This window comes from Oncorhynchus kisutch, linkage group LG2, assembly GCF_002021735.2.
Source record: "Oncorhynchus kisutch isolate 150728-3 linkage group LG2, Okis_V2, whole genome shotgun sequence".
NCBI classification, from domain to species: Eukaryota; Metazoa; Chordata; class Actinopteri; order Salmoniformes; family Salmonidae; genus Oncorhynchus; species Oncorhynchus kisutch.
In genome coordinates, this window is record NC_034175.2 from 5,784,562 (window position 1) to 5,810,362 (window position 25,801).

General features: G+C 39.6%; 1 protein-coding gene across 2 annotated transcripts in view; it reads left to right on the forward strand.

The window, feature by feature from the left end:
* LOC109868255 (solute carrier family 2, facilitated glucose transporter member 3) overlaps positions 1 to 25,434 on the forward strand; it is a 32,263-nt gene extending 6,829 nt beyond the window's left edge. Inside the window, exons 3-11 of one of the 2 annotated variants that reach the window (XM_031785816.1) lie at positions 9,764 to 9,868; positions 10,239 to 10,399; positions 10,820 to 11,060; positions 11,324 to 11,486; positions 13,300 to 13,487; positions 19,686 to 19,790; positions 19,934 to 20,035; positions 20,183 to 20,386; positions 20,561 to 25,434. In XM_031785816.1, coding sequence (XP_031641676.1) covers positions 9,764 to 9,868; positions 10,239 to 10,399; positions 10,820 to 11,060; positions 11,324 to 11,486; positions 13,300 to 13,487; positions 19,686 to 19,790; positions 19,934 to 20,035; positions 20,183 to 20,386; positions 20,561 to 20,794 — 1,503 coding nt within the window. In that variant the 3' untranslated portion in view covers positions 20,795 to 25,434. The remainder of the gene's footprint in view (positions 1 to 9,763; positions 9,869 to 10,238; positions 10,400 to 10,819; positions 11,061 to 11,323; positions 11,487 to 13,299; positions 13,488 to 19,685; positions 19,791 to 19,933; positions 20,036 to 20,182; positions 20,387 to 20,560) is intronic. The other variant, XM_031785823.1, reaches the window with a different exon arrangement.
* Positions 25,435 to 25,801: the final 367 nt, after the last annotated feature.

A 25,801-nucleotide genomic window follows, 5' to 3' on the forward strand; every position in this document is an offset into this window, starting at 1 on the left:
GTGCCACATTGAATGTCACTGAGCTCTTCAGTAAGGCCATTCTACTGCCAATGTTGGTCTATGGAGAATGCATGGCGGTGTGCTCGATTTTATACACCTGTCAGCAACGAGTGTGGCTGAAATAGCCAAATATACTAATTTAACGGGGTGTCCACATACCTTTGTATATGTAATGTATACTGACTAACAGCACTGATGGGAAATGAGAAATGTTACAAAGACTCTCGTAAAATATCACAGTAAAATGGAGGGATGTATTGCAAAAGGAAATAGCGAAAAGGTATTATACTGGGAAACAAGTGTTAGTCTGTGGACATTGGAGGGTTGGAGTAGAGATCAGAATGAATGGTGGATTGGCCACTGTGGGTGAAAATCCTGCACTTGCAGAAAGATGAAATGAGGAATAGAGAGACAGAGAATCAGATGGACAGTTAATGGGATGAGAAACAGAAGGACTTCATTATATATCAGAAATCACTTTTCCGGTCATGTGACAAACACACTCACATGCACACACACACACACACACACACACACACACACACACACACACACACACACACACACACACACACACACACACACACACACACACACATACACACACACACACACACACACACAGCAGGCAGGCACACATTGACATACAGTGCCTTGCGAAAGTATTCGGCCCCCCTGAATAATTTTGCACGCCCAATTTTTCAGTTTTTGATTTGTTAAAAAAGTTTGAAATATATAATAAATGTCGTTCCACTTCATGATTGTGTCCCACTTGTTGTTGATTCTTCACAAAAAAATACAGTTTTATATCTTTATGTTTGAAGCCTGAAATGTGGCAAAAGGTCGCAAAGTTCAAGGGGGCCGAATACTTTCGCAAGGCACTGTAAATGCTTCACAGAGTTCTAGTAACAGACACATCTCAACATCAATTGTTCAGAATAGACTACGTGAATCAGGTCTTCATTGTCGAATTCCTGCAAAGAAACCACTACTAAAGGACACCAATAATAAGAAGAAACTTGCTTGGGCCAAGAAACATGAGCAATGGACATTAGACTGGTGGAAATCTGTCCTTGGGTCTGATGACTCCAAATTTTAGATTTTAGATTCCAACCGCTGTGTCTTTGTGATAATCAGAGTAGGTTAACAAATGATCTCTGCATGTGTGGTTCCAACCGTGAAGTATGGAGGAGGAGGTGTGATGGTGTGGGGGTGCTTTGCTGGTGACACTGTCAGTGATTTATTTAGAATTCATGGCTACCACAGATTTCTGCAGTGATACACCATCCCATCTGGTTTGCGCTTAGTTGGACAATGACCCAACACACCTCCAGGCTGTGTAAGGGATATTTGACCAAGAAGGAGAGTGATGGAGTGCTGCATCAGATGACCTGGCCTCCACAATCACCCGACCTCAACCCAATTGAGATGGTTTGGGATGAGTAGGACTGCATAGTGAAGGAAAAGCAGCCAACAATTGCTCGGCAAATGTGGGAACTCCTTCAAGACTGTTGGAAAAGCATTCCAGGTGAAGCTGGTTGAAAACATTTCAAGAGTGTGCAAAGCTGTCATCAAGGCAAAGGGTGGCTACTTTGAAGAATCTAAAATCTGTTTGTTTTTTTGGTTACTACATGATTCCATGTGTTATTTCATAGTTTTAATGTCTTCACTATTATTCTACAATGTAGAAAATAGCAAAAATGCTAACTTTGGTCCAAACTTTTGACTGGTACTGTATATTAGGACCGTTATGATTTTACATTCCTGTACACACGTAGCCTAAAGCTCATAACATTAAGACAAATGAGATGATCATGGACTACAGGAAATGAAGGCTGAGCATTCTCATCGACAGGGCTGTAGTGGAGCAGGTTGAGAGCTTCAAGTTCCTTGGTGTCCACATCATCAAAAAACTATCATAGTCCAAACACACCAAGACAGTCGTGAAGAGGGCACAATAACGCCTATTCCCCCTCAGGAATAGGCATCACCGCCTGGTATGGCAACTTCTCGGCCTCAGACCGCAAGGCATTACAGTGGATAGTGCATACGGCCCAGGACATCACTGGGGCTAAGCTTCCTGCCACCCAGGACCTCTATGCCAGGCGGTGTCAGAGGAAGGCCCTAAAAATGGACTAAGACTCCAGCCACCCTAGTCATAGACTGTTTTCTCTGCTACTGCAAGGCAAGCGGTACCGGAGCGCCAAGTCTAGGTCCAAAAGGCTTCTTAACAGCTTCTACCCCCAAACCATAAGACTGCTGAACAGCTAATCAAATGGCTATCCGGACTACTTGCATTTACCTCTACCTACATGTACATACTACCTCAATTATCTCAACTAACCTGTGCCCCCACACATTGACTCTGTACCGGTACCCTCTGTATACAGCCTCTCCACTGTTATTTAATTGTTGCTCTTTCATTTTTATTTTATTTATAATTTTCTTATTTTATTTTAATTTAAATGTGTATTTATTGTTTTATTTGGACATTTTTTACTTCAGTTTATTTTAGTAAATACTTTCTTAACACTTTATTGTTGATTAAGGGCTTGTAAGTAAGCATTTCACTGTAAGGTTGTATTCGGCACATGTGACAAATACAATTTGATTTGAATTGAGTTGATTACAAGACTGTTTTCAATCTTCAAAACAAATAGTTTTATTTGTACCCATTGTGTTACACTATGACAATTCTAGTGCCTGACAGAAACAGTCTGGCCAGTCAAAGAACCAGAGTTACATATATCAGTACAAGAACAGACTGTTCAGTCCAGGACAATACAACACAAAGCACTCTGTCTTGGTGACACTGCTTTCACACTGTGATATAAAGGGAACTGCCAAAATAAAGGAAACACCAACATAAAGTGTCTTAAGGCATTGGGTCACCTCAAGCCAGAACAGTTTCAATAAACCTTGGCATAGATTCTACAAGTGTCTGGAGGTGACACCATACTTCCACGAAAAATTCCATAATTTGTTGTTTTGCTGATGGTGGAGAAAAACTCAGGCACCTCTCCAGAACCTCCCGTAAGTGTTCAATTGGATGGTGGTACTGTCATCCTGGAAGAGACCACTCCCATCAGGTTAGAAATGATTCACCGTAAATTGAAGGTGATCACTCAGAAAGGCTGTGTATTTTTTGGTGTTTACCTTGCCCTCTATTGGATTGAGTGGACCTCAACCATGCCAGGAAAATGCACCTTCACACCATAACAAAGCCGCCAGCCCAAAACCCTCAGTTACTCAAGTGTTTCCTTTATTTTGGCAGTTACCAGTATGCCCACTGTTCCCTCAAATCAATCTATCAATGTCCTGTGCAGGTTCACTGAGCCTGTGTGTGATAATGTTATTGATACTGCCATGCCGTGTTATTGTGTCATTTTGGTGAAATATGTAGATATTATATCTGGTGACGCGGTGGACCGAGACCATATGACATAATACTGCTCTCCCGAGAGGAAGCTCACTGTGTCTCCTGTAGCAGACATACCGACTAAACCAGGGGTTCTCAACTGATTTTGCCTCGGAACCCAAATTGAACCAGGTTGTCTCAGTTGCAACCCAATATTTGCATCGCAAAAAAGAATCGCCAATATAAAATCTAGAACTTTTTTTTAATGCTATATTAAAGGTAAATGCAGCAATTATATGACAAGAGAACAATATTCCCACCTCTTTCATTGTCATTAATTACATTTTGCACAAATTCTTGATGAAGAACGTGAATAAACTCACTGGCTTGAGACCATAAAATCAACCAAAATAGTGCTGCTAATCTGTATATTGATAATAGTGTGATTGAAGAAAAGTTAGGTTAGGAGATTAAATTATTTAAAAATGTAAATTCATTATAATTTCTACAGCCTTTCTATCTGGTGTAAGTTCAGACTGGAGAATTTCTTCATTTAAAAAAAAAAACACCCGCAACCCACTCATACACCCACAACCCAATCTCCCGTGACCCAAATTTGGGTCAGGACCAATCAGTTGAGAATCACTGGACTAAACAACACCCATTGATTGGTTATAATGAAAGTCTGTTATGTGGAGCTGCTGGATATTTGACATCACTGCCTTATGCTGTGTTTGTCACGTTCGTTGGAAGGATACACGGACCAACGTGCAGCGTGATCTGGGTTCCACATCTTTTTTTATTTAAAGTAAGTGAACCACACAACAAAACAATAAAGAATGAACGAACGAAACAATCAACGAACCGTGACAACAGAGGTGCAACATGCACTAACTCAAAACAATATCCTACAAAACACAGGTGGAAAAAAGGCTACCTAAATATGATCCCCAATTAGAGACAATGATAACCAGCTGCCTCTAATTGGGAACCATATCAAGCATACCAACCTAGAAATATGAAAACTAGAATACTCCCCTAGTCCCGCTCTGACCTTAACACCATAGAGAACCAAGGGCTCTACAGTGTTTATGTAGGAAATTAATATATTAGTATCTATCTGGTTCAAAGACGTATAAGGTTTTCAAAGTAGCAAAAAAATGAAACAGCAATTACAAATTCCCTAAAAGGCTTTGTTTATGTTCATCGGACAAATGTATGATTTCAAATCTATGAAAATATTTTTAACTTCAACCTTTGAGATTAGTTTTTGTCTCTCTGAGTCAACAAAACGAAGTTATTGTATTTTAATATGAAATACTGGTGTTATACGGTATGACAATATTTTGTTACCCTGAATACACTGGAACAGAATAGGATTCACATCCATTAAATGTTATTAGTAGTCTATTAATAGTAGGCTATACAATGATAACACTTAATCAAAGTTTAAAAGTTAAATTAACTCCCTCTCCCTTTCTCTCTCAAACATGTTTTGTTACTATTTCCTTGCTAATGTTAATACTAATCACTTAACTATAATTTGAGCCTGCGGCAACACTTTACGTTGCATTAAGTGGCATTATTACATTACATTACATGATAGTTAATGTTGTATTTATGCATTGTTACACTGTAACTGGTAAATTTCAATTCAATGCAGGTACACAAATGCAATTTCAAGATGCCTACACAAAATAGCTACATAAAATGCCCATCAAACTACTTCAATTCAAACTTGTACAGTCTTGATTTTTCATAAAGTGCCCCAAATATGAAACAGCTATTAACTAATATAATTCATAATCCATTTTTAATCCATAATTGTGTGTGTGTGTAATATTATATTAACCAATATAATCCATCAGTATTACCTTATTTGCAGTGCAATAAAACATTAACTACAGTGTAATAATGCAACTTAATGTTAAGTGTTATCCACCCAGCTTTATACCCCATTCTGTTGCTGACAGAAGCATGAAACCATGAAAAAATACCTTGCTTTTCTTCTGGCTAGTATTTTCTCCCTAGCAACTGGATCTGCGTTAATCTTTTGTCTGTGTCGTGCAGCCCTCTTCTTATTACACAACGGCATCTACAGTATGAAGATAATGTGCCTTGAAAAAACTTAAAATGCCGTAAAATAGTTTAAAATGATCATATTCAGAATTAATACAACAAGTAAATATGAATTTAATATGAATTCAATTTAATGATTCAATGTTGTAAAAAAAACATGCAGTAACAAAGCTACTGTCATTCAGAATAACGAGTGACATTGTGGTATAACATGAAACTTTTGTTGTGCTGAAGGACAAGTGTGATACTGAAGGATGGATTTCATACATAAACATATTTAACAAGCAGTTCCTTGGCCACCTACAATTGAAGTCAGAAGTTTACATGCACTTAGGATGGAATCATTACAACTCATTTTTCAACCACTCCACAAATTTCTTGTTAACAAACTATAGTTTTGGTAAGTCGGTTAGAACATCTACTTTGTGCATGACACAAGTCATTTTTCCAACAATTGTTTAAAGACAGATTATTTCACTTATAATTCACTGTTTCACAATTCCAGTGGGTCAGAAGTTTGCATACGCTAAGTTGACTGTGCCTTTAAACAGCTTGGAAAATTCCAGAAAATGATGTCCTGGCTTTAGAAGCTTCTGATAAGCTAATTGATATAATTCATCAGCACAAACAATAGTACACAAGTATAAACACCATGGGACGACACAGCCATCATACAGCTCAGGAAGGAGACGCGTTCTGTCTCCTAGAGATGAGGTACTTTGGTGCGAAAAGCACAAATCAATCCCAGAACAACAGAAAAGGACCTTGTGACGATGCTGGAGGAAACAGGTACAAAAGTATCTATATCCACAGTAAAAGGAGTCCTATATCGACATCACCTGAAAGGTTGCTCAGCAAGGAAGAAGCCACTGCTCCAAAACCGCAATAAATAAGCCAGACTACGGTTTGCAACTGCACATGGTGACAAAGATTGTACTTTTTGGAGAAATGTCCTCTGGTCTGAGGAAACAAAAATAGAACAGTTTGGCCCTAATGACCATCGTTATGTTTGGAGGAAAAAGGGGGAGGCTTGCAAGCCGAAGAACACCATCCCAATTGTGAAGCACGGGGGTGGCAGCATCATGTTATGGGGTGCTTTGCTGCAGGAGGGGCTGGTGCACTTCACAAAATAAATGGCATCATGAGGCAGGGAAATTATGTGGATAGAAAATTATGTGGATATATTGAAGCAACATCTCAAGACATCAGTCAGGAAGTTATAGCTTGGTCGCAAATGCGTCTTCCAAATGGACAATGACCCCAAGCATATTTCCAAAGTTGTGGCAAAATGGCTTAAGGACAACAAAGGTAGTGGAGTGGCCATCACAATGCCTTCACCTCAATCCTATAGAAAATGTGTGGGCAGAACTGAAAAAGCGTGTGCGAGCAAGGAATCCTACAAACTTGACTCATTTACACCAGCTCTGTCAGGAGGAATGGGCCAAAATTCACCCAACGTATTGTGGGAAGCTTGTGGAAGGCTACCCAGAACGTTTAACCCAAGTTAAACAATTTAAAGGCAATGCTACCAAATACTAATTGAGTGTATGTAAACTTCTGACCCATTGGGAATGTGATGAAAGAAAGAAATCATTCTCTCTACTATTATTCTGACATTTCACATTCTTAAAATAAGGTGGTGCTCCTAACTGACCTAAAATGGAATTTTTACTAGGATTAAATGTCAGGAATTGTCAAAAACTGAGTTTCAATGTATTTGGCTAAGGTGTATTTAAAACTTCCTTGAAAAAAATGACCTTGACCTATAAAGATTATCCTTACTTTTCATATTTAATATAGCTTTTTATAAAATAGTAACATTAAAAGTTTGTTTTCTGTGTTGTACTGAAGGACATGTGTTTTTGATACAAAGGTTACTAGAGGGTGAAAAGGTGAAATCATCAAATATTTCAGAGAGATTTACTCACCTCATCTCATTGATAGAGGTTCTTCAATAGGTCTTCTTTGTGATGTCACACACTGTCACATGATTACCATCATGTGATATGCTTTTAAATGGCTTTTTACCTTTGTGATACTGAATGACATTGATGAAGCGCAAAAGTCCAGACAAAAGTTATTCAAGATTTTTTATATTTTTTAGATACTGTATGTTGCCCATTATTCTATATATTGTTGCAAACAAACACAATTATCCCATGCGTGTTAATATGTATATTTAGGATGAATTTCTAAATTTTAAAAACACTGTTATCATTAGAATTTTAACACGGAAAGTTACACTGAAGGACATTTTGACACAACTCCCTTAATTTAATAGTTTGCAACACAAATATTTATGGGTCAAAAGAAGGGTAAGAGTTGAGTGATTTAATATTATATTTATACATATTTATCTTTTTATGTTAAATTTAAATGTCTCGTCTTTGACCCATCTATGTGTAATAGTGTGTGTCATAAAGAGTAGCCTACCTTTGTGTAATAATAACTGATATACTGTCATGTTACTTTCCTATAGTATACATTCTCTGTCAAGAGATGTGGTATTTCAGATGAGTAGGTTTTGGTCCTTTAAAAGAGACCACATCAAACAGGGTTTCTTTCCCTGGTCTGGCCCAGGGCTTTGCATAGCAGACGTTCATTATAACCAATCAGCTTGGTGCTGCTATGTTGCCCAGCTTTAAATTGAAAAAATAAATAAAAATATTTCACCAGGTAGGCCAGTTGAGAACAAGTTCTCATTTACAACTGCGACCTGGCCAAGATAAAGCAAAGCAGTGTGAAAAAAACAACAATACAGAGTTACACATAAACAAACATACAGTCAATGACACAATAGAAACATCTATGTACAGTGTGTGCAAATGTAGAAGAGTAGGGAGGTAAAGGCAATAAATAGGCCATAGAGTCGAAATAATTACAATTTAGCATTAACACTGGAGTGATAGATGTGCAGATGATGATGTACAAGTAGAGATACTGGTGTGCAAAAGAGCAAGAGGATAGATAACAATATGGGGATGAGTTAGTTGGGTGTGTTATTTACAGATTGGCTGTGTACAGGTACAGTGATTGGTAAACTGCTCTGACAGCTGATGTTTAAAGTTAGAGAGGGAGATAGAAGTTATTTTTGCAGTTCGTTCCAGTCATTGGGAGCAGAGAACTGGAATGAAAGGCAGCAAAAGGAAGTATTGGCTTTGGGGATGACCAGTGAAATATACCTGTTGGAACGCATGCTATGTGTGGGTGTTGCTATGGTGACCAGTGAGCTGAGATAAGGCGGGGCTTTACCTAGCAAAAACCTATAGCCAGTGGGTTTGGCGACGGATATGTAGTGAGGGCCAGCCAGCAAGAGCATACATGTTGCAGATGTGGGTAGTAAATGGGGCTTTGGTGACAAAACAAATGGCACTGTGATAGACTACATCCAGTTTGCTGAGTAGAGTGTTTGAGGCAATTTTGTAAATGACATCGCCGAAGTCAAGGATCGGTAGGATAGTCAGTTTTACAAGGGTTTGTTTGGCAGCATGAGTGAAGGATGCATTGTTGCGAAATAGGAAGCTGATTCTAGATGTCATTTTGGATTGGAGATGCTTAATGTCTGGAAGGACAACTGACTGAACTCAACTCGACTGAATCATTCACCGAAATGCCACAGCTAAAAAGAAAAAATCTTCATGCCAGATGATTTCACTTGGTAGTTGTTTAAGTAGTAGTTAGTATTAGCATATTAACGCATATTGGACTGGTATAACAGCCGAACCCAATACAATAGGCCTCAACAGTAGAATAAAGTAGCATAAATCCATAGTAGCATAGAGTCTATATTCTTCTCACAGTTCATCCTCAAGACTCCGGGTCGATCAGGATTGCGAAACATGGTTCCATTTCTACTGTTTTGTAACACCGAGGCTAGCGTGGCAGTGTAGACAGTGACAGCTTGTGGATGCTCAGAGAGAAAGCAGAAGAGAGGGAGAACAATCACAAACAGACTGTTTCATTGTGTATTTTCTACTGTCACTGGGAACAACAAGAGCTTTGTGGGCCAAGACACTGGCTATGATGACAATGACAGAATTATTGTAGACTACGTCTCCATCCATATGCATGAGACCAGTGGATTTCTAATTTCCTGTTTCTCTCTCTCTCTCTCGCTATCCTTTTCTCTGTCACTTTCTTGTTATCTGTTTCTCTCTCTCTCTCTCTCTCTCTCTCTCTCGCTATCCTTTTCTCTGTCACTTTCTTGTTATCTGTTTCTCTCTCTCTTTCTATTATTTTAACACTCCTCTCCCTCCATCACTGCCTCTCTCTCCCTGTTTTCACTCCCCCTCTCTCTTCCTCCCTCTATCTCTCCTCCATCCCCAGAAGAAGAAGGGAGTGACCTGTTACCTCCTCTACTGCATCACTACAGCCGTCATCGGCTCCCTGCAGTTCGGATACAACACTGGAGTCATCAATGCCCCTGAGCAGGTGTGTGTGTGTCTGTGTGTGTGTGCGCACACACACACACACACACACACACACACACACACACACACACACACACACACACACACACACACACACACACACACACACACACACACACACACACACACACACACACAAGCACACATGGATGTGCTGTTGTTTTCAACTTTGTCTCCCCCTTGTGGGCAGTCAATGGTAGTACTCATGTGTATTGACTATAACAGTCAGGGCTGGAACAGGGCTGAAACAAATGCCTGCACCCTCTGTACATCTCCAGGACTAGGATTGTAGACCACTTGCCTAAATCCTCAGTGATATTCCCACCCTTTAACCTCTGAAGGTTCTAAGGTTCTGTCATCTCCACTCTCAGAAACTGCGACGGTTCTTCCAGAATGTGTCTATGGATCGTTATGGAGACCCCTTCTCCCCTGGGACTAACACCATGGTTTGGAGCTTCGCTGTGGCCATCTTCAGTGTGGGGGGCATGGTTGGGTCCTTGTCTGTGGGGGTCATGGTGGACAGGTTTGGGAGGTGAGTTAAGGACTAATTATACAAAGAAATGCAGATGTACAGTAAATGTGCGTGTGGAAGTGGTTTTGTATCTGTAATGACTTTGTACTGTTTAATTTTATTTTATTCCCAGCACCACAATGAGAGGTGTGGGGCATGTAAATATTTGCTCTCAAAGATGAGCCAAAGCCCTTAGTCGATTCGGTGCTGTAATGTTAATTGAGGCTGTAATTTTAATTGAGGTCTTACCTCCTAACCTGGCCTCATCTCACATCACTTCATCACTGTTTATTTAGCAGGCCATTCATGGTCTCTGGCAGGGCACTGGACTAAATGGCTTCCCCCATCTTTCTAACCACCACACATTTTTCCTCCCACTGTCCTTCTTTTCTTTCCCCTTTTCCTATCCTCCTCTCTCTCTCTCTCTCTCCCTCTCCCCAGGCGGAAGTCCATGCTCCTGGCCAACGTGCTGGCCCTTCTGGGTGGAACTCTGATGGGTCTGTCCAGCCTGTGTAAGTCCTTTGAGATGGTCATCATTGGCAGGCTGGTCATTGGCGTGTTCTGTGGCCTGTGTACGGGACTGACGCCCATGTACGTGGGAGAGCTGGCCCCCACGCACCTCAGGGGGGCCTTCGGCACCCTCCACCAGCTGGGAGTGGTCATTGGCATCCTGGTGGCACAGGTACCACAGAGAGCATCAGGCACTGGTTCACTTTCATTTAGGTTATTTTGGTTCAAACTCTACTGAGTTTATTGTAATTAATTGAACTTAATGTTATTGAGGTCAACTGATTTAAATGCTGTTCATTTCACTGAATGTAATTGACCGATCTCCTTTTTCTGTACAATCAAGTCAGTTAAATCTGTTTTAGTTTGAGAATGACTTTTTCTACTACCTTAAGCTTTAACCCTGGCCATCCTGTTGTCCCTCTCTCTACTCTGTAGGTCTTTGGTCTGGAGTTTCTGCTGGGGTCAGACTCCCTGTGGCCCCTCCTGCTGTCCCTGACGGCCATCCCTGCTGTGGTGCAGAGCATCATGTTGCCCTTCTGCCCAGAGAGCCCCCGCTACCTCCTCATCAGCCTCAACCAGGAGGAGGAGGCTCGCAAAGGTCAGGGAGAGGAGACATGTTACTGATCATATTACACATAGGAGATGTTACTGATCATATTACACATAGGAGATGTTACTGATCATATTACAGATAGGATATGTTACTGATCATACTACACATAGGAGATGTTACTGATCATATTACACATAGGAGATGTTACTGATCATATTCCACATAGGAGATGTTACTGATCATATTACACCTAGGAGATGTTATTGATCATATTACACATAGGGGATGTTATTGATCATATTACACCTAGGAGATGTTATTGATCATATTAAACCTAGGAGATGCTACTGATCGTATTACACCTAGGAGATGTTATTGATCATATTAAACCTAGGAGATGTTACTGATCATATTACACATATGATATGTTACTGATCATATTACACATATGAGATGTTACTGATCATATTACACATAGGAGATGTTACTGATCATATTACACATAGGAGATGTTACTGATCATATTACACATAGGATATGTTACTGATCATATTACACATATGAGATGTTACTGATCATATTACACATAGGAGGTGTTACTGATCATATTAAACCTAGGAGATGTTATTGATCATATTACACATAGGATATGTTACTGATCATATTACACATAGGATATGTTACTGATCATATTACACATAGGATATGTTACTGATCATATTACACATAGGATATGTTACTGATCATATTACACATAGGATATGTTACTGATCATACTACACATAGGAGATGTTACTGATCATATTAAACCTAGGAGATGTTATTGATCATATTACACATAGGATATGTTACTGATCATATTAAACCTAGGAGATGTTATTGATCATATTAAACCTAGGAGATGTTATTGATCATATTACACATAGGATATGTTACTGATCATATTAAACCTAGGAGATGTTATTGATCATATTAAACCTAGGAGATGTTATTGATCATATTACACATAGGATATGTTACTGATCATATTAAACCTAGGAGATGTTATTGATCATATTACACATAGGATATGTTACTGATCATATTACACATAGGATATGTTACTGATCATATTAAACCTAGGAGATGTTATTGATCATATTACACATAGGATATGTTACTGATCATATTAAACCTAGGAGATGTTATTGATCATATTACACATAGGAGATGTTACTGATCATATTACACATAGGATATGTTACTGATCATATTACACATAGGATATGTTACTGATCATATTACACATAGGATATGTTACTGATCATATTACACATAGGATATGTTACTGATCATATTAAACCTAGGAGATGTTACTGATCATATTACACATAGGATATGTTACTGATCATATTAAACCTAGGAGATGTTACTGATCATATTACACATAGGAGATGTTACCGATCATATTAAACCTAGGAGATGTTATTGATCATATTAAACCTAGGAGATGTTACTGATCATATTACACATAGGAGATGTTACTGATCATATTAAACCTAGGAGATGTTATTGATCATATTAAACCTAGGAGATGTTACTGATCATATTACACATAGGAGATGTTACTGATCATATTAAACCTAGGAGATGTTACTCATCATATTACAGATAGGAGATGTTACTGATCATATTAAACCTAGGAGATGTTACTGATCATATTGCATAGCACTCATTTAGGGAACTTTATTATTTGACCGTTTTCTTAGAAACTATGTGGTGTAAAAGTATTTACATGACAATTACTCTGTTATTTATTTGGGATTCATTAGTATCAGAAAGTACCTAGTATTTAAAAAATATCTCGCCCTCCCTCCAGCCCTGGTGCGTCTGCGTGGCTGTGAGGATGTAAGTGATGACATCCAGGAGATGAAGGAAGAAGGGATGAAGATGGCCATGGAGAAGAAGGTCACTATTCCAGAACTCTTCCGTTCGCCAGCCTACCGTCAGCCAATCATCATCGCCATCATCCTGCAGCTCTCCCAGCAGCTCTCTGGCATCAATGCGGTGAGTAGACTACAACTCCCACAATGCAACATAATTAGGGAGTTCTTCCATACTACATAATTTAACTAAGGTAAACATCAGGGAAAAGCCTTTATGAGGAAATGGCAGCAGTTTTACAGGCGCCCAACCAATTGTGCTATTATGTGGGGGGTTTTGCGTTATTTGTAACTTATTTTGTACATAATGTTTCTGCGACCGTATCTTACGGCAAAAAAAGAGCTTCTTGATATCAGGACAGCGATCATTCACCTCGGATTAAACAAATATTTTTTTTTCAACAAGCAAGTCGCACAGACATTCTCCAAATACCCGACAGGGCCGATATCCCGGTTATTTGCAAGAGGAAGCGACACAGGTACAGAGGACAAAGAGCAAGATGCCTGGTCAGGACCCGGAAAAGGCGAGTGGGAAAGCTGCCGTTACCGTCAATACTACTCGCCAACATGCAATCATTGGACAATAAACTAGACGAGGTACGATCACGAATATCCTACCAACGGGACCATCAAAAACTGTAATATCCTATGTTTCACGGAATCGTGACTGAATGACGACATGGATATTCAGCTAGCGGGATATATACTGCACCGGCAGGATAGAACAGCACACTCCGGTAAGACGGGGGGGGGGCGGTCTGTGCATATTTGTAAACAACAGCTGGTGCACGAAATCTAAGGAAGTCTCTAGATTTATTGTGATAAATTGCAGGCCACACTACTTGCCTAGAGAGTTTTCAACTCTACTTTTCGTGGCTGTTTATTTATCTCCGCAAACACATGCTGGCACAAAGACCGCACTCAGTCAGCTGTATAAGGAAATAAGCAAACAGGAAACCGCTCACCCAGAGGCGGCGCTCCTAGTGGCCAGAGACTTTAATGCAGCGAAACTTAAATCAGTTCTACCAAATTTCCATCAACATGTTAAATGTGCAACCAGAGGGGGGGGGGGAAATCGAGATCACCTGTACTCCACACACAGAGACGCGTACAAAGCTCTCCCTTGCCCTCCATTTGGTAAATGCGACCACAACTCTATCCTCCTGATTCCTGCTTACAAGTTAAAATTAAAGCAGGAAGCACCAGTGACTCGGTCTATAAAAAAGTGGTCAGATGAAGCAGATGGAACAGACTGGAACATGTTCCGGGATTCTTCCGAAGGCATTGAGGAGTACACCACATCAGTCACTGGCTTTATCAATAAGTGTATCGAGGACGTCGTCCCCACAGTGACTGTACGTACATACCCCAACCAGAAGCCATGGATTACAGGCAACATTTGCACTGAGCTAAAGGGTAGAGCTCCCGCTTACAAAGGGGTGGGATTCTAACCCGGAAGCTTACAATAAATCCTGCTATGCCCTGCGACGAACCATCAAACAGGCAAAGCGTCAATACAGGGCTAAGATTGAATCATACTACACCGGCTCCGACGCTTGTCTTATGTGGCAGGGCTTGCAAACTATTACAGACTACAAAGGGAAACACAGCCGCGAGCTGCCCAGTGACACAAGCCTACCAGACAAACTAAATCACTTCTATGCTCGCTTTGAGGCAAGCAACACAGAGGCATGCATGAGAGCATCAGCTGTTCCGGAAGACTGTGTGATCACGCTTTCCGTAGCCGATGTGAGTAAGACCTTTAAACAGGTCAACATACACAAAGGCTGCGGGGCCAGACGGATTACAAGGACGTGTGCTCCGGGCATGTGCTGACCAACTGGCAGGTGTCTGTGCTGACCAACTGGCAGGTGTCTTCACTGACAATTTAAACGTCCCTGACTGAGTCTGTAATACCAACATGTTTCAAGCAGACCACCATAGTCCCTGTGCCCAAGAACACAAAGGCTGCTTAAATGACTACAGACCTGTAGAACTCACATCCGTAGCCATGAAGTGCTTTGAAAGGTTGGTAATGGCTCACATCAACACCATTATCCCAGAAACCCTAGACCCACTCCAATTTGCATACCGCCCAAAAAGATCCACAGATGATGCAATCTCTATTGCACTCCACAATGCCCTTTCCCACCTGGACAAAAGGAACACTTATGTGAGAATGCTACTCATTGACTACCGCTCAGCGTTCAACACCATAGTACCCTCAAAGCTCATCACTAAGCTAAGGATCCTGGGACTAGACACCATCCTCTGCAACTGGATCCTGGACTTCCTGACGGGCCATCCCCAGGGGGTGAGAGTAGGTAGCAACACATCCGCCACGCTGATCCTCAACACTGGAGCTCCCCAGGGGTGCGTACTCCCTGTTCACCCACGACTGTATGGCCAGGCATGACTCCAACATCATCATTAAGTTTGCAGACGACACAACAGTGTTCACCGCCAATGACGAGACAGCCTATAGGGAGGAAGTCAGAGACCTGGCCGTGTGGTGCCAGAATAACAACCTATCCCTCAACGTAACCACGACTAAGGAGATGATTGTGGACTACAGGAAAAGGAGGACCGAGCACACCCCCATTCTCATCGATGGGGCTTTAGTGGAGCAGGTTGAGAGCTTCAAATTTCTTGGTGTCCACATCAACAACATCTAGAATGGTCCAAACACACCAAGACAGTCGTGAAGAGGGCACGACAAAGCCTATTCTCCCTCAAGAAACTAAAAAGATTTGGCATGTGTCCTGAGATCCTCAAAAGGTTCTACATCTGGTTGCATCACTGCCTGGTACGGCAATTGCTTGGCCTCTGACCGCAAGGCACTACAGAGGGTAGGGCGTACGGCCCAGTACATCACTGGGGCTAAGCTGCCTGCCAACCAGGACCTCTACATCAGGCGATGTCAGAGGAAGGCCCTAAAATTGTCAACGACCCCAGCCACCCCAGTCATAGACTGTTCTCTCTACTACCGCATGGCAAGCGGTACCGGAGTGCCAAGTCTAGGACAAAAAGGCTTCTCAACAGTTTTACCCCCAAGCCATAAGACTCCTGAACAGGTAACCAAATGGCTACCTGGACTATTTGCATGGTGTGCCCCCCCCAACCCCCTCTTTTTACGCTGTTGCTACTTTCTGTTTATCATATATGCATAGTCACCGTAACTATACATTCATGTACATACTACCTCAATCAGCCTGGCTAACCGTTGTCTGTATATAGCCTCGCTACTTGTATAGCCTCGCTACTGTATATAGACAGTCTTTTTACTGTTGTTTTATTTCTTTGCCAACCTATTGTTCACCTAATACCTTTTTTGTACTATTGGTTAGAGCCTGTAAGAAAGCATTTCACTGTAAGGTCTACACCTGTTGTATTCGGCGCACGTGACAAATAAACTTTGATTTGATTTGATTTAAGTTGGACAGAGAGTTTTTCCTTCTCTTAATCCATGACCCCTGATCTAACAGTACAGTTGGAAGCAATATGGTGGAAACCTATCCAGCCCTTTTATACATTTGTAATGAAGGAAAGGAAATGAGGAAAGAGAAGCATAACCACAGATTTCAAAAGAATAAGTTCACAATGAGCCTTTCCAGATCAAGTTATTGCGTATAGGCATATGTAGTAGGACGTGTAATGTTGCAACTCTCACAGTTCTACGGAAGTCACAGTTCAACGTTAGAATACTGAAACTAAATGATTCAGTGAAGAGATGCCAACATACAGAGACTGTCAAGTCACCACCTCCTCTTCGGCCCAGAGGCTGAGGAAGGAAGCGTTTGATTAAGTGGAATGGATGTAGCATAATAACATGATTGGCTAGCGAGATGATCACCCTAAGATCTAATCGAGATGGCGCAATGACATTTAGACTGGGCCTAATTCAGATGGATGTTAGAGGGCACTTTTACTGAACAATGTGTTTGTTTCATATGATTGTGTTTTGCTTTTCGTGTTTTGTGTTTGATGTGTTTATAGATATATATAGTGTAAAGGTTGTTTATTGATGTGTATATATATATATATATATATATATATATATATATATATATATATATATATATATATAGTGTAATGGTTGTTTATTGATGTGTATATATATATATATATATATAGTGTAAAGGTTGTTTATTGATGTGTATATATATATATATATATATATATATATATATATATATATATATATATATATAGTGTAATGGTTGTTTATTGATGTGTATATAGATATATATAGTGTAATGGTTGTTTATTGATGTGTATATAGATATGTATAGTGTAATGGTTGTTTATTGATGTGTGTATATATATATATATATATATATATATATATAGTGTAATGGTTGTTTATTGATGTGTATATAGATATGTATAGTGTAATGGTTGTTTATTGATGTGTATATAGATATGTATAGTAAAACTATTGTTTATTGATGTGTATATAGATATGTATAGTAAAACTGTTGTTTATTGATGTGTATATAGATATATATAGTGAAACTGTTGTTTATTGATGTGTATATAGATATATATAGTGTAATGGTTGTTTATTGATGTGTATATAGATATGTATATTGTAATGGTTGTTTATTGATGTGTATATAGATATGTATAGTGAAACTGTTGTTTATTGATGTGTATATAGATATGTATAGTGAAACTGTTGTTTATTGATGTGTATATAGATATGTATAGTGAAACTGTTGTTTATTGATGTGTATATAGATATGTATAGTAAAACTGTTGGTTATTGATGTGTATATAGATATACAGTGCCTTGCGAAAGTATTCGGCCCCCTTGAACTTTGCGACCTTTTGCCACATTTCAGGCTTCAAACATAAAGATATAAAACTGTATTTTTTTGTGAAGAATCAACAACAAGTGGGACACAATCATGAAGTGGAATGACATTTATTGGATATTTCAAACTTTTTTAACAAATCAAAAACTGAAAAAATGGGCGTGCAAGGCACTGTATATCGTGTAATGGTTGTTTATTGATGTGTATATAGATATATATAGTGTAATGGTTGTTTATTGATGTGTATATAGATATATATAGTGTAATGGTTGTTTATTGATGTGTATATAGATATATATAGTGTAATGGTTGTTTATTGATGTGTATATAGATATGTATAGTAACACTGTTGTTTATTGATGTGTATATAGATATATATAGTGAAACTGTTGTTTATTGATGTGTATATAGATATGTATAGTAACACTGTTGTTTATTGATGTGTATATAGTGTAATGGTTGTTTATTGATGTGTATATAGATATGTATAGTAACACTGTTGTTTATTGATGTGTTTATAGATATATATAGTGTAATGGTTGTTTATTGATGTGTATATAGATATATAAGGTGTAATGGTTGTTTATCGATGTGTATATAGATATGTATAGTAAAACGGTTGTTTATTGATGTGTATATAGATATATATAGTGTAATGGTTGTTTATTGATGTATATATAGATATGTATAGTAAAACGGTTGTTTATTGATGTGTATATAGATATATATAGTGTAATGGTTGTTTATTGATGTATATAGATATATATAGTGTAATGGATGTTTATTGATGTGTATGTAGATATATATAGTGTAATGGTTGTTTATTGATGTGTATATAGATATATATAGTGTAATGGTTGTTTATTGATGTGTATATAGTGTAATGGTTGTTTATTGATGTGTATATAGATATATATAGTGTAATGGATGTTTATTGACGTGTATATAGATCTATATAGTGTAATGGTTGTTTATTGATGTGTATATAGTGTAATGGATGTTTATTGATGTGTATATAGATATGTATAGTGTAATGGATGTTTATTGATGTGTATATAGATATATATAGTGTAATGGATGTTTATTGATGTGTATATAGATATGTATAGTGTAATGGATGTTTATTGATGTGTATATAGATATATATAGTGTAATGGATGTTTATTGATGTGTATATAGATATGTATAGTGTAATGGATGTTTATTGATGTGTATATAGATATGTATAGTAAAACGGTTGTTTATTGGTGTTCATGCAGGGCTCATCTGCTAAAGAGACTGTGGTCTCAGCATGACTCCCTTCTTAAATAAAGGTTACATAAAACAATTATAAATACAGCATCAATCAAACCCAGATGGCCACAGAACACACTGAAACAACAGCCCTCTCTGTCTGTAGGAGTAAACATGGGTCGACAACAACTAGATTTAACTAGATACATATCCTCATATTGGTTATGAATCAATAATCAACTTCCTCTCCCTCTCTCCTACTTCCTCCTCAGGTATTCTACTATTCGACAGGTATATTTGACACTGCCGGGGTGACCCAGCCCATCTACGCCACTATAGGAGCTGGGGTGGTCAACACTCTATTCACAGTGGTGTCTGTAAGTATTTTAACACATAATAATAATCAAGTATAATAATACAGAAATAGTACAGTTTGATAGTGCACTACCTTAGACCAGATTCCAATATGAAATGTGATACCCTTGGACACATTCTAAGCACTTCCTTGTTTGATTCACAGCTCTTCCTGGTGGAGAGGGCGGGACGAAGGACCCTGCACCTCATCGGATTGGCTGGAATGGCTATCAGTGCTCTGCTCATGACCATCTCCCTCTCATTGGTGGTGAGTTTCAATCTCGGCTGTCTATCATTTCGAATGTCAAGAACCCGACAATAACTATTCTTGTCACACCATAAAAATCCTTGACTGGATTTTATTCCACTGCTTAACATGTTTGATCCCTCCATTCCCTCCCTCCTCTCTGAGTAGAAGACCAACCCGTCTCTGAGCTACTTGGCCATCGTGGCGGTGTTTGCCTTTGTGGCCAGTTTTGAGATGGGTCCAGGTCCTATCCCATGGTTCATAGTTGCTGAGTTGTTCTCCCAGGGGCCTCGGCCTGCAGCTATGGCCGTCGCCGGCTGCTCCAACTGGACCGCCAACTTCCTGGTCGGGCTGGGCTTCCCCAAACTGGAGGTTGGTTCTTCTTCCTCGTACTACAGACACCTATGTATATGTATCAAGATAAATCTTCAGGCCTCAAAGCTGAATGAATGGGATTGGCACCGTTATAAGACCAAAACATCAGACATACTTTACAGCTTAGATTGTGTTTCTCTCTAACCTCCTCTCTCTCTCTCTCCTTTACAGGAGCTGTGTGGTCCTTACGTCTTCATCATCTTCATGATCTTCCTCATATTCTTCTTCGTCTTCACCTACTTCAAAGTCCCGGAGACTAAGGGGCGAACCTTTGATGACATTGCCAAAGGATTCGCCGGCACTGCAGGAGCCCAATCTCCTCCCCCAGAGGGTATGGTCACCCTGCCCGTCTCCCCGACGACGGAGAAAGTTCCAATGGTTGAGTTTCCGACGGATAAGAAGTAAAATAAGTGATCGTCAGCGAATCCGTAGATAGTGGAACAGTTAGAGAACAGGGTTACAGGGTTAGACAAGCCCCTTGTGCATAGATACTGTAATGTAGGGAGTATAACTTTTTTTATCCATTTGAGGTTGAATTGGACTTTTAAAGTGCAGGACTAGAGATATGCACTGTTATGGAGAGGAGCTTCCATATGAAATAGCAGCTTAAGTGTCGGGTGTGTGTATAGTGTGTGTTGGGGATAGGGTCGGGGATGATAATGCAGGCATCATGAGAGTACGTGTCAAAGAGGATTTATGTGTGTGTGTGTGTGTGTGTGTGTGTGTGTGTGTGTGTGTGTGTGTGTGTGTGTGTGTGTGTGTGTGTGTGCCTTCAGTCATTTTCATTTAAACTACCTAAAGTATTTATTACTGTAAGTTATTAATGATAATTTGTAATTAGCTTTTACCAATGCCCAAGTAATTTATCATTTATAACTGACTTAACTCATAGACGCCAATCATTAGTTAATCAATGACCAATTTTACTACTGTACTTTTTAATGATTGGCATTACAAGTAAAAACCTTTATACTATTAGCATTTATAAGGATAAACATTCCAACAAATATGTTCAGTAATAAACTTCCCATATTGTCCTTCACTTGGGTTAAAATGGGAATAGGATTTGGGTTGATATGTACTGAGTTCAGTGGGTTTGGGAGGGCAGTACGGGAACCTAAACATCCTCTCTGCCTGATGTATCCTAACCCAGCCTATCTGTCTCTCTGCCTGGTATATCCTAACCCAGCCTATCTGTCTCTCTGCCTAGTATATCCTAATCCAGCCTATCTGTCTCTCTGCCTGGTGTATCCTAAACTAGCTTTTACATCTCTGGAGCCTGACCACTGAGCCAGCTAGAACACTGGCATGGCTCACCCATATTTGTGGCTTCTGTCTGCCTCATCAGACTACATACAGTGAGGGAAAAAAGTATTTGATCCCCTGCTGATTTTGTACGTTTGCCCACTGACAAAGAAATGATCAGTCTATAATTTTAATGGTATGTTTATTTGAACAGTGAGAGACAGAATAACAACAAGAAAATCCAGAAAAACACATGTCAAAAATTTTATAAATTGATTTGCATTTTAATGAGGGAAATACGTTTTTTAAAAATCCAAATCAAATCAAATCAAATTTTATTTGACCCCCTCTCAATCAAAAAGATTTCTGGCTCCCAGGTGTCTTTTATACAGGTAACGAGCTGAGATTAGGAGCACACTCTTAAAGGGAGTGCTCCTAATCCCAGTTTGTTACCTGGATAAAAGACACCTGTCCACAGAAGCAATCAATCAATCAGATTCCAAACTCTCCACCATGGCCAAGACCAAAGAGCTCTCCGAGGATGTCAGGGACAAGATTGTAGACCTACACAAGGCTGGAATGGGCTACAAGACCATCGCCAAGCAGCTTGGTGAGAAGGTGACAAAAGTTGGTGTGATTATTTGTAAATGGAAGAAACACAAAAGAACTGTCAATCTCCCTCGGCCTGGGCCTCCATGCAAGATCTCACCTCATGGAGTTGCAATTATCATGAGAACGGTGAGGAATCAGCCCAGAACTACACGGGAGGATCTTGTCAATGATCTCAAGGCAGCTGGGACCATAGTCACCAAGAAAACAATTGGTAACACACTACGCCTTGAAGGACTGAAATACTGCAGGTCCCGCAAGGTCCCCCTGCTCAAGAAAGCACATATACATGCCTGTCTGACGTTTGCCAATGAACATCTGAATGATTCAGAGGACAACTGGGTGAAAGTGTTGTGGTCAGATGAGACCAAAATGGAGCTCTTTGGCATCAACTCAACTCGCCGTGTTTGGAGGAGGAGGAATGCTGCCTATGACCCCAAGAACACCATCCCCACCGTCAAACATGGAGGTGGAAACATTATGCTTTGGGGGTGTTTTTCTGCTAAGGAGATAGGACAACTTCACCCCAACAAAAGGGACGATGGACGGGGCCATGTACCATCAAATCTTGGGGGAGAACCTCATTCGCTCAGCCAGGGCATTGAAAATGGGTCGTGTATGGGTATTCCAGCATGACAATGACCCAAAACACACGGCCAAGGCAACAAAGGAGTGGTTCAAGAAGAAGCACATTAAGGTCCTGGAGTGGCCTAGCCAGTCTCCAGACCTTAATCCCATAGAAAATCTGTGGAGGGAGCTGAATGTTCGAGTTCCCAAATGTCAGCTTCGAAACCTTAATGACTTGGAGAAGATCTGCAAAGAGGAGCTGGACAAAATCACTCCTGAGATGTGTGCAAACCTGGTGGCCAACTACAAGAAACATCTGACCTCTGTGATTGCCAACAAGGGTTTTGCCACCAAGTACTAAGTCATGTTTTGCATAGGGGTCAAATACTTATTTCCCTCATTAAAATGCAAATCAATTTATAACTTTTTTGACATGTGTTCTTCTGGATTTGTTTGTTGTTATTCTGTCTCTCACTGTTCAAATAAACATACCATTAAAATGATAGACTGATCATTTCTTTGTCAGTGGGCAAACATACAAAATCAGCAGGGGATCAAATACTTTTTTCCCTCACTGGACAGTATAGGCTTCAAATGCCTGGCTGGCCTATCATAGCTATGCTAATGAGGAGTTCAGTAGTAAAATTCTCCAAATAGTACATCAAAACACAGATTCCGGGTTTGGCCAGTATGATAGTAGAATTCTTTGACAGCATGATAACAGTTTCTCGAAGACAATTAGATTGAGAGAATGTGTGGAGGAACCTTGAAGAATCTCAGATGTAGTCCAAATCATGTATCAGATAGGGATAGAGGCAATATATGGAGCAGAGCCATTCGACCTCTATGGAACAATGACATTCAACCACTATGGAACAATGACATTCAACCACTATGGAACAATGACATTCAACCACTATGGAACAATGACATTCAACCACTATGGAACAATGACATTCAACCACTATGGAACAATGACATTCAACCACTACTAGTACTTAGAAAGTCTACATTGACCTCAGTATGATGTATAGTGGCGACACAGTTTTTGGAGTGAGATCTAACAGTCTACTAAAGACAACTGCGTGAAACATGAGCTGTGATTGCTTTGTGTGTAAAGACTTCTATATATTCTATATATCATAGAATTAAGCCCTACCAAATAGAATTTATCATAGACTAGATCTAACATTTATATTTTAATCAGACCATTTCTAAGAGTGAATTTCTAGTCATTTTAACAACCTATCAAGTGTGAAGTATATGACCACAGTAGAAGACGATATATGATTTGTTAGGAACATCCTGAAAATAGTTGTTCCAACAAGGTGTTAAATGAGAGTATATACCAACACTAGAGTAATAGTATTTATTGTGACAACAACATGCTAAAAGTGTCTAAAAATCTTGAAACTTCAGTGGTGTAATACAATATTGTGATTGTGGAGTCTTGTGTAGGTTTTGACCAGGTTAGTTGTTGTTATACATGGTTGTAAGTTATTTCTATTACATTGTAGCTAGTGTACATGTGATGTTGTTACTCATTGATAACTGAGCACTTTTCTACCTTTTGGCCTAAAACAACATTTGACCTATCATCACTTTGGCAATCTGGCTTTTCTTCGATGGTTGTGAATGTGGTGTGTACATATGTGTCTGTTACAAAATACATTCCTGTTATGATAGCTTTCCTCATAGCTTTCATAACTCATTTCATCATGTTTCTGACACTGCTGCTTGCACTCTGCACATACTACTGAATGTTGCTATGGTGATATACTCTACCATTCGCTGCCATACATATTGTGCTAACATGATTTTAATGTGGATATTATGAATGCGGTTGTTTAATGGGCGCTCTTGTTTATAAATACATTTTTTTAGTATGTAAATGTTCCACTGTACAGGAGATTTCTATTTCTTCAAAAATGACCTTTATTGGCCCAATAATTAGTCATTAGAGAATTTTTTTCATTTTAACAACCTAGAAAGTTAAAGACAAGCCGCCCTCCTCGTCCACTGTATATAAAAGAAACCTGATGCCCCACACCCCTACACACCCCTACACACCCCTACACACCCCTACACACCCCTACACACCCCAGTGCGACTGAGAGAGAGAGAGAGAGCGACAGAGCTAAACAGATATAGATGAATGAGTCAATGACTACTGTATAATTATTGTTCTATTGTGTTGTAATAAAGAGTCACTCAAGCTTTGAGCCCTATAAATATGTTTCTGTTTTAAAGGGAATCTGTTCATTTTTGTGCCATTGAAAAATCAGAAGTCTGATATTCTCAGTAGTTTTTTTTTTGAGCTCTGTCTTTGTAATGTTGGTCATAAAACAACAACATTCGGCTTTGCTGTGTCTCCTCAAAGACATAAATGCACTTTCCTTGTATCTGTGTGTGTCAACCTCACTGTATGTATTCTGTGTGGTTTATTCTGTGGTTCTTTCTGTGTTTATGTAATACTATATCTTGGTAACAAATGCTGCCTGGTGGAAACTACATTTCCCATAATACAACACAAAACCTCCTCTGCCTTGTAGAACTCACTGAACACTGTAACAACGTAATGATGTTTGACGTTTGACCTGGAAATAAAGCCACTAGTGACCATACCAACTGGTGAGTGCTGATTCCTTGTACAGTCCAACACTCAACTCCCAGTTAGTGCAGCAAAAGTTCAGTGCACATCCCCAGTCCTCAATCAATTATTTGTCATTTTCTCCTGATACGCCTGATTCTCCTGATACAGTGTCTGCATGTCCTGGTTTAGTACACACATTTACAACAGTGCCAAGCAGTTGCATTAGACAGAGGTCTACTGTTACTGTAGGCTAGGTTAGATGGATTACATTTCTTCCTGTCTCTGCCTCCCTTAATGAGGATCACAGTTCAGCAGATACTTCTCCAATCTCTGTGGGGTTAAATGAGGAAGATTGTACAACTGACTAGGTATCCCCCTTTCCCTTTCCTTTCAATGGA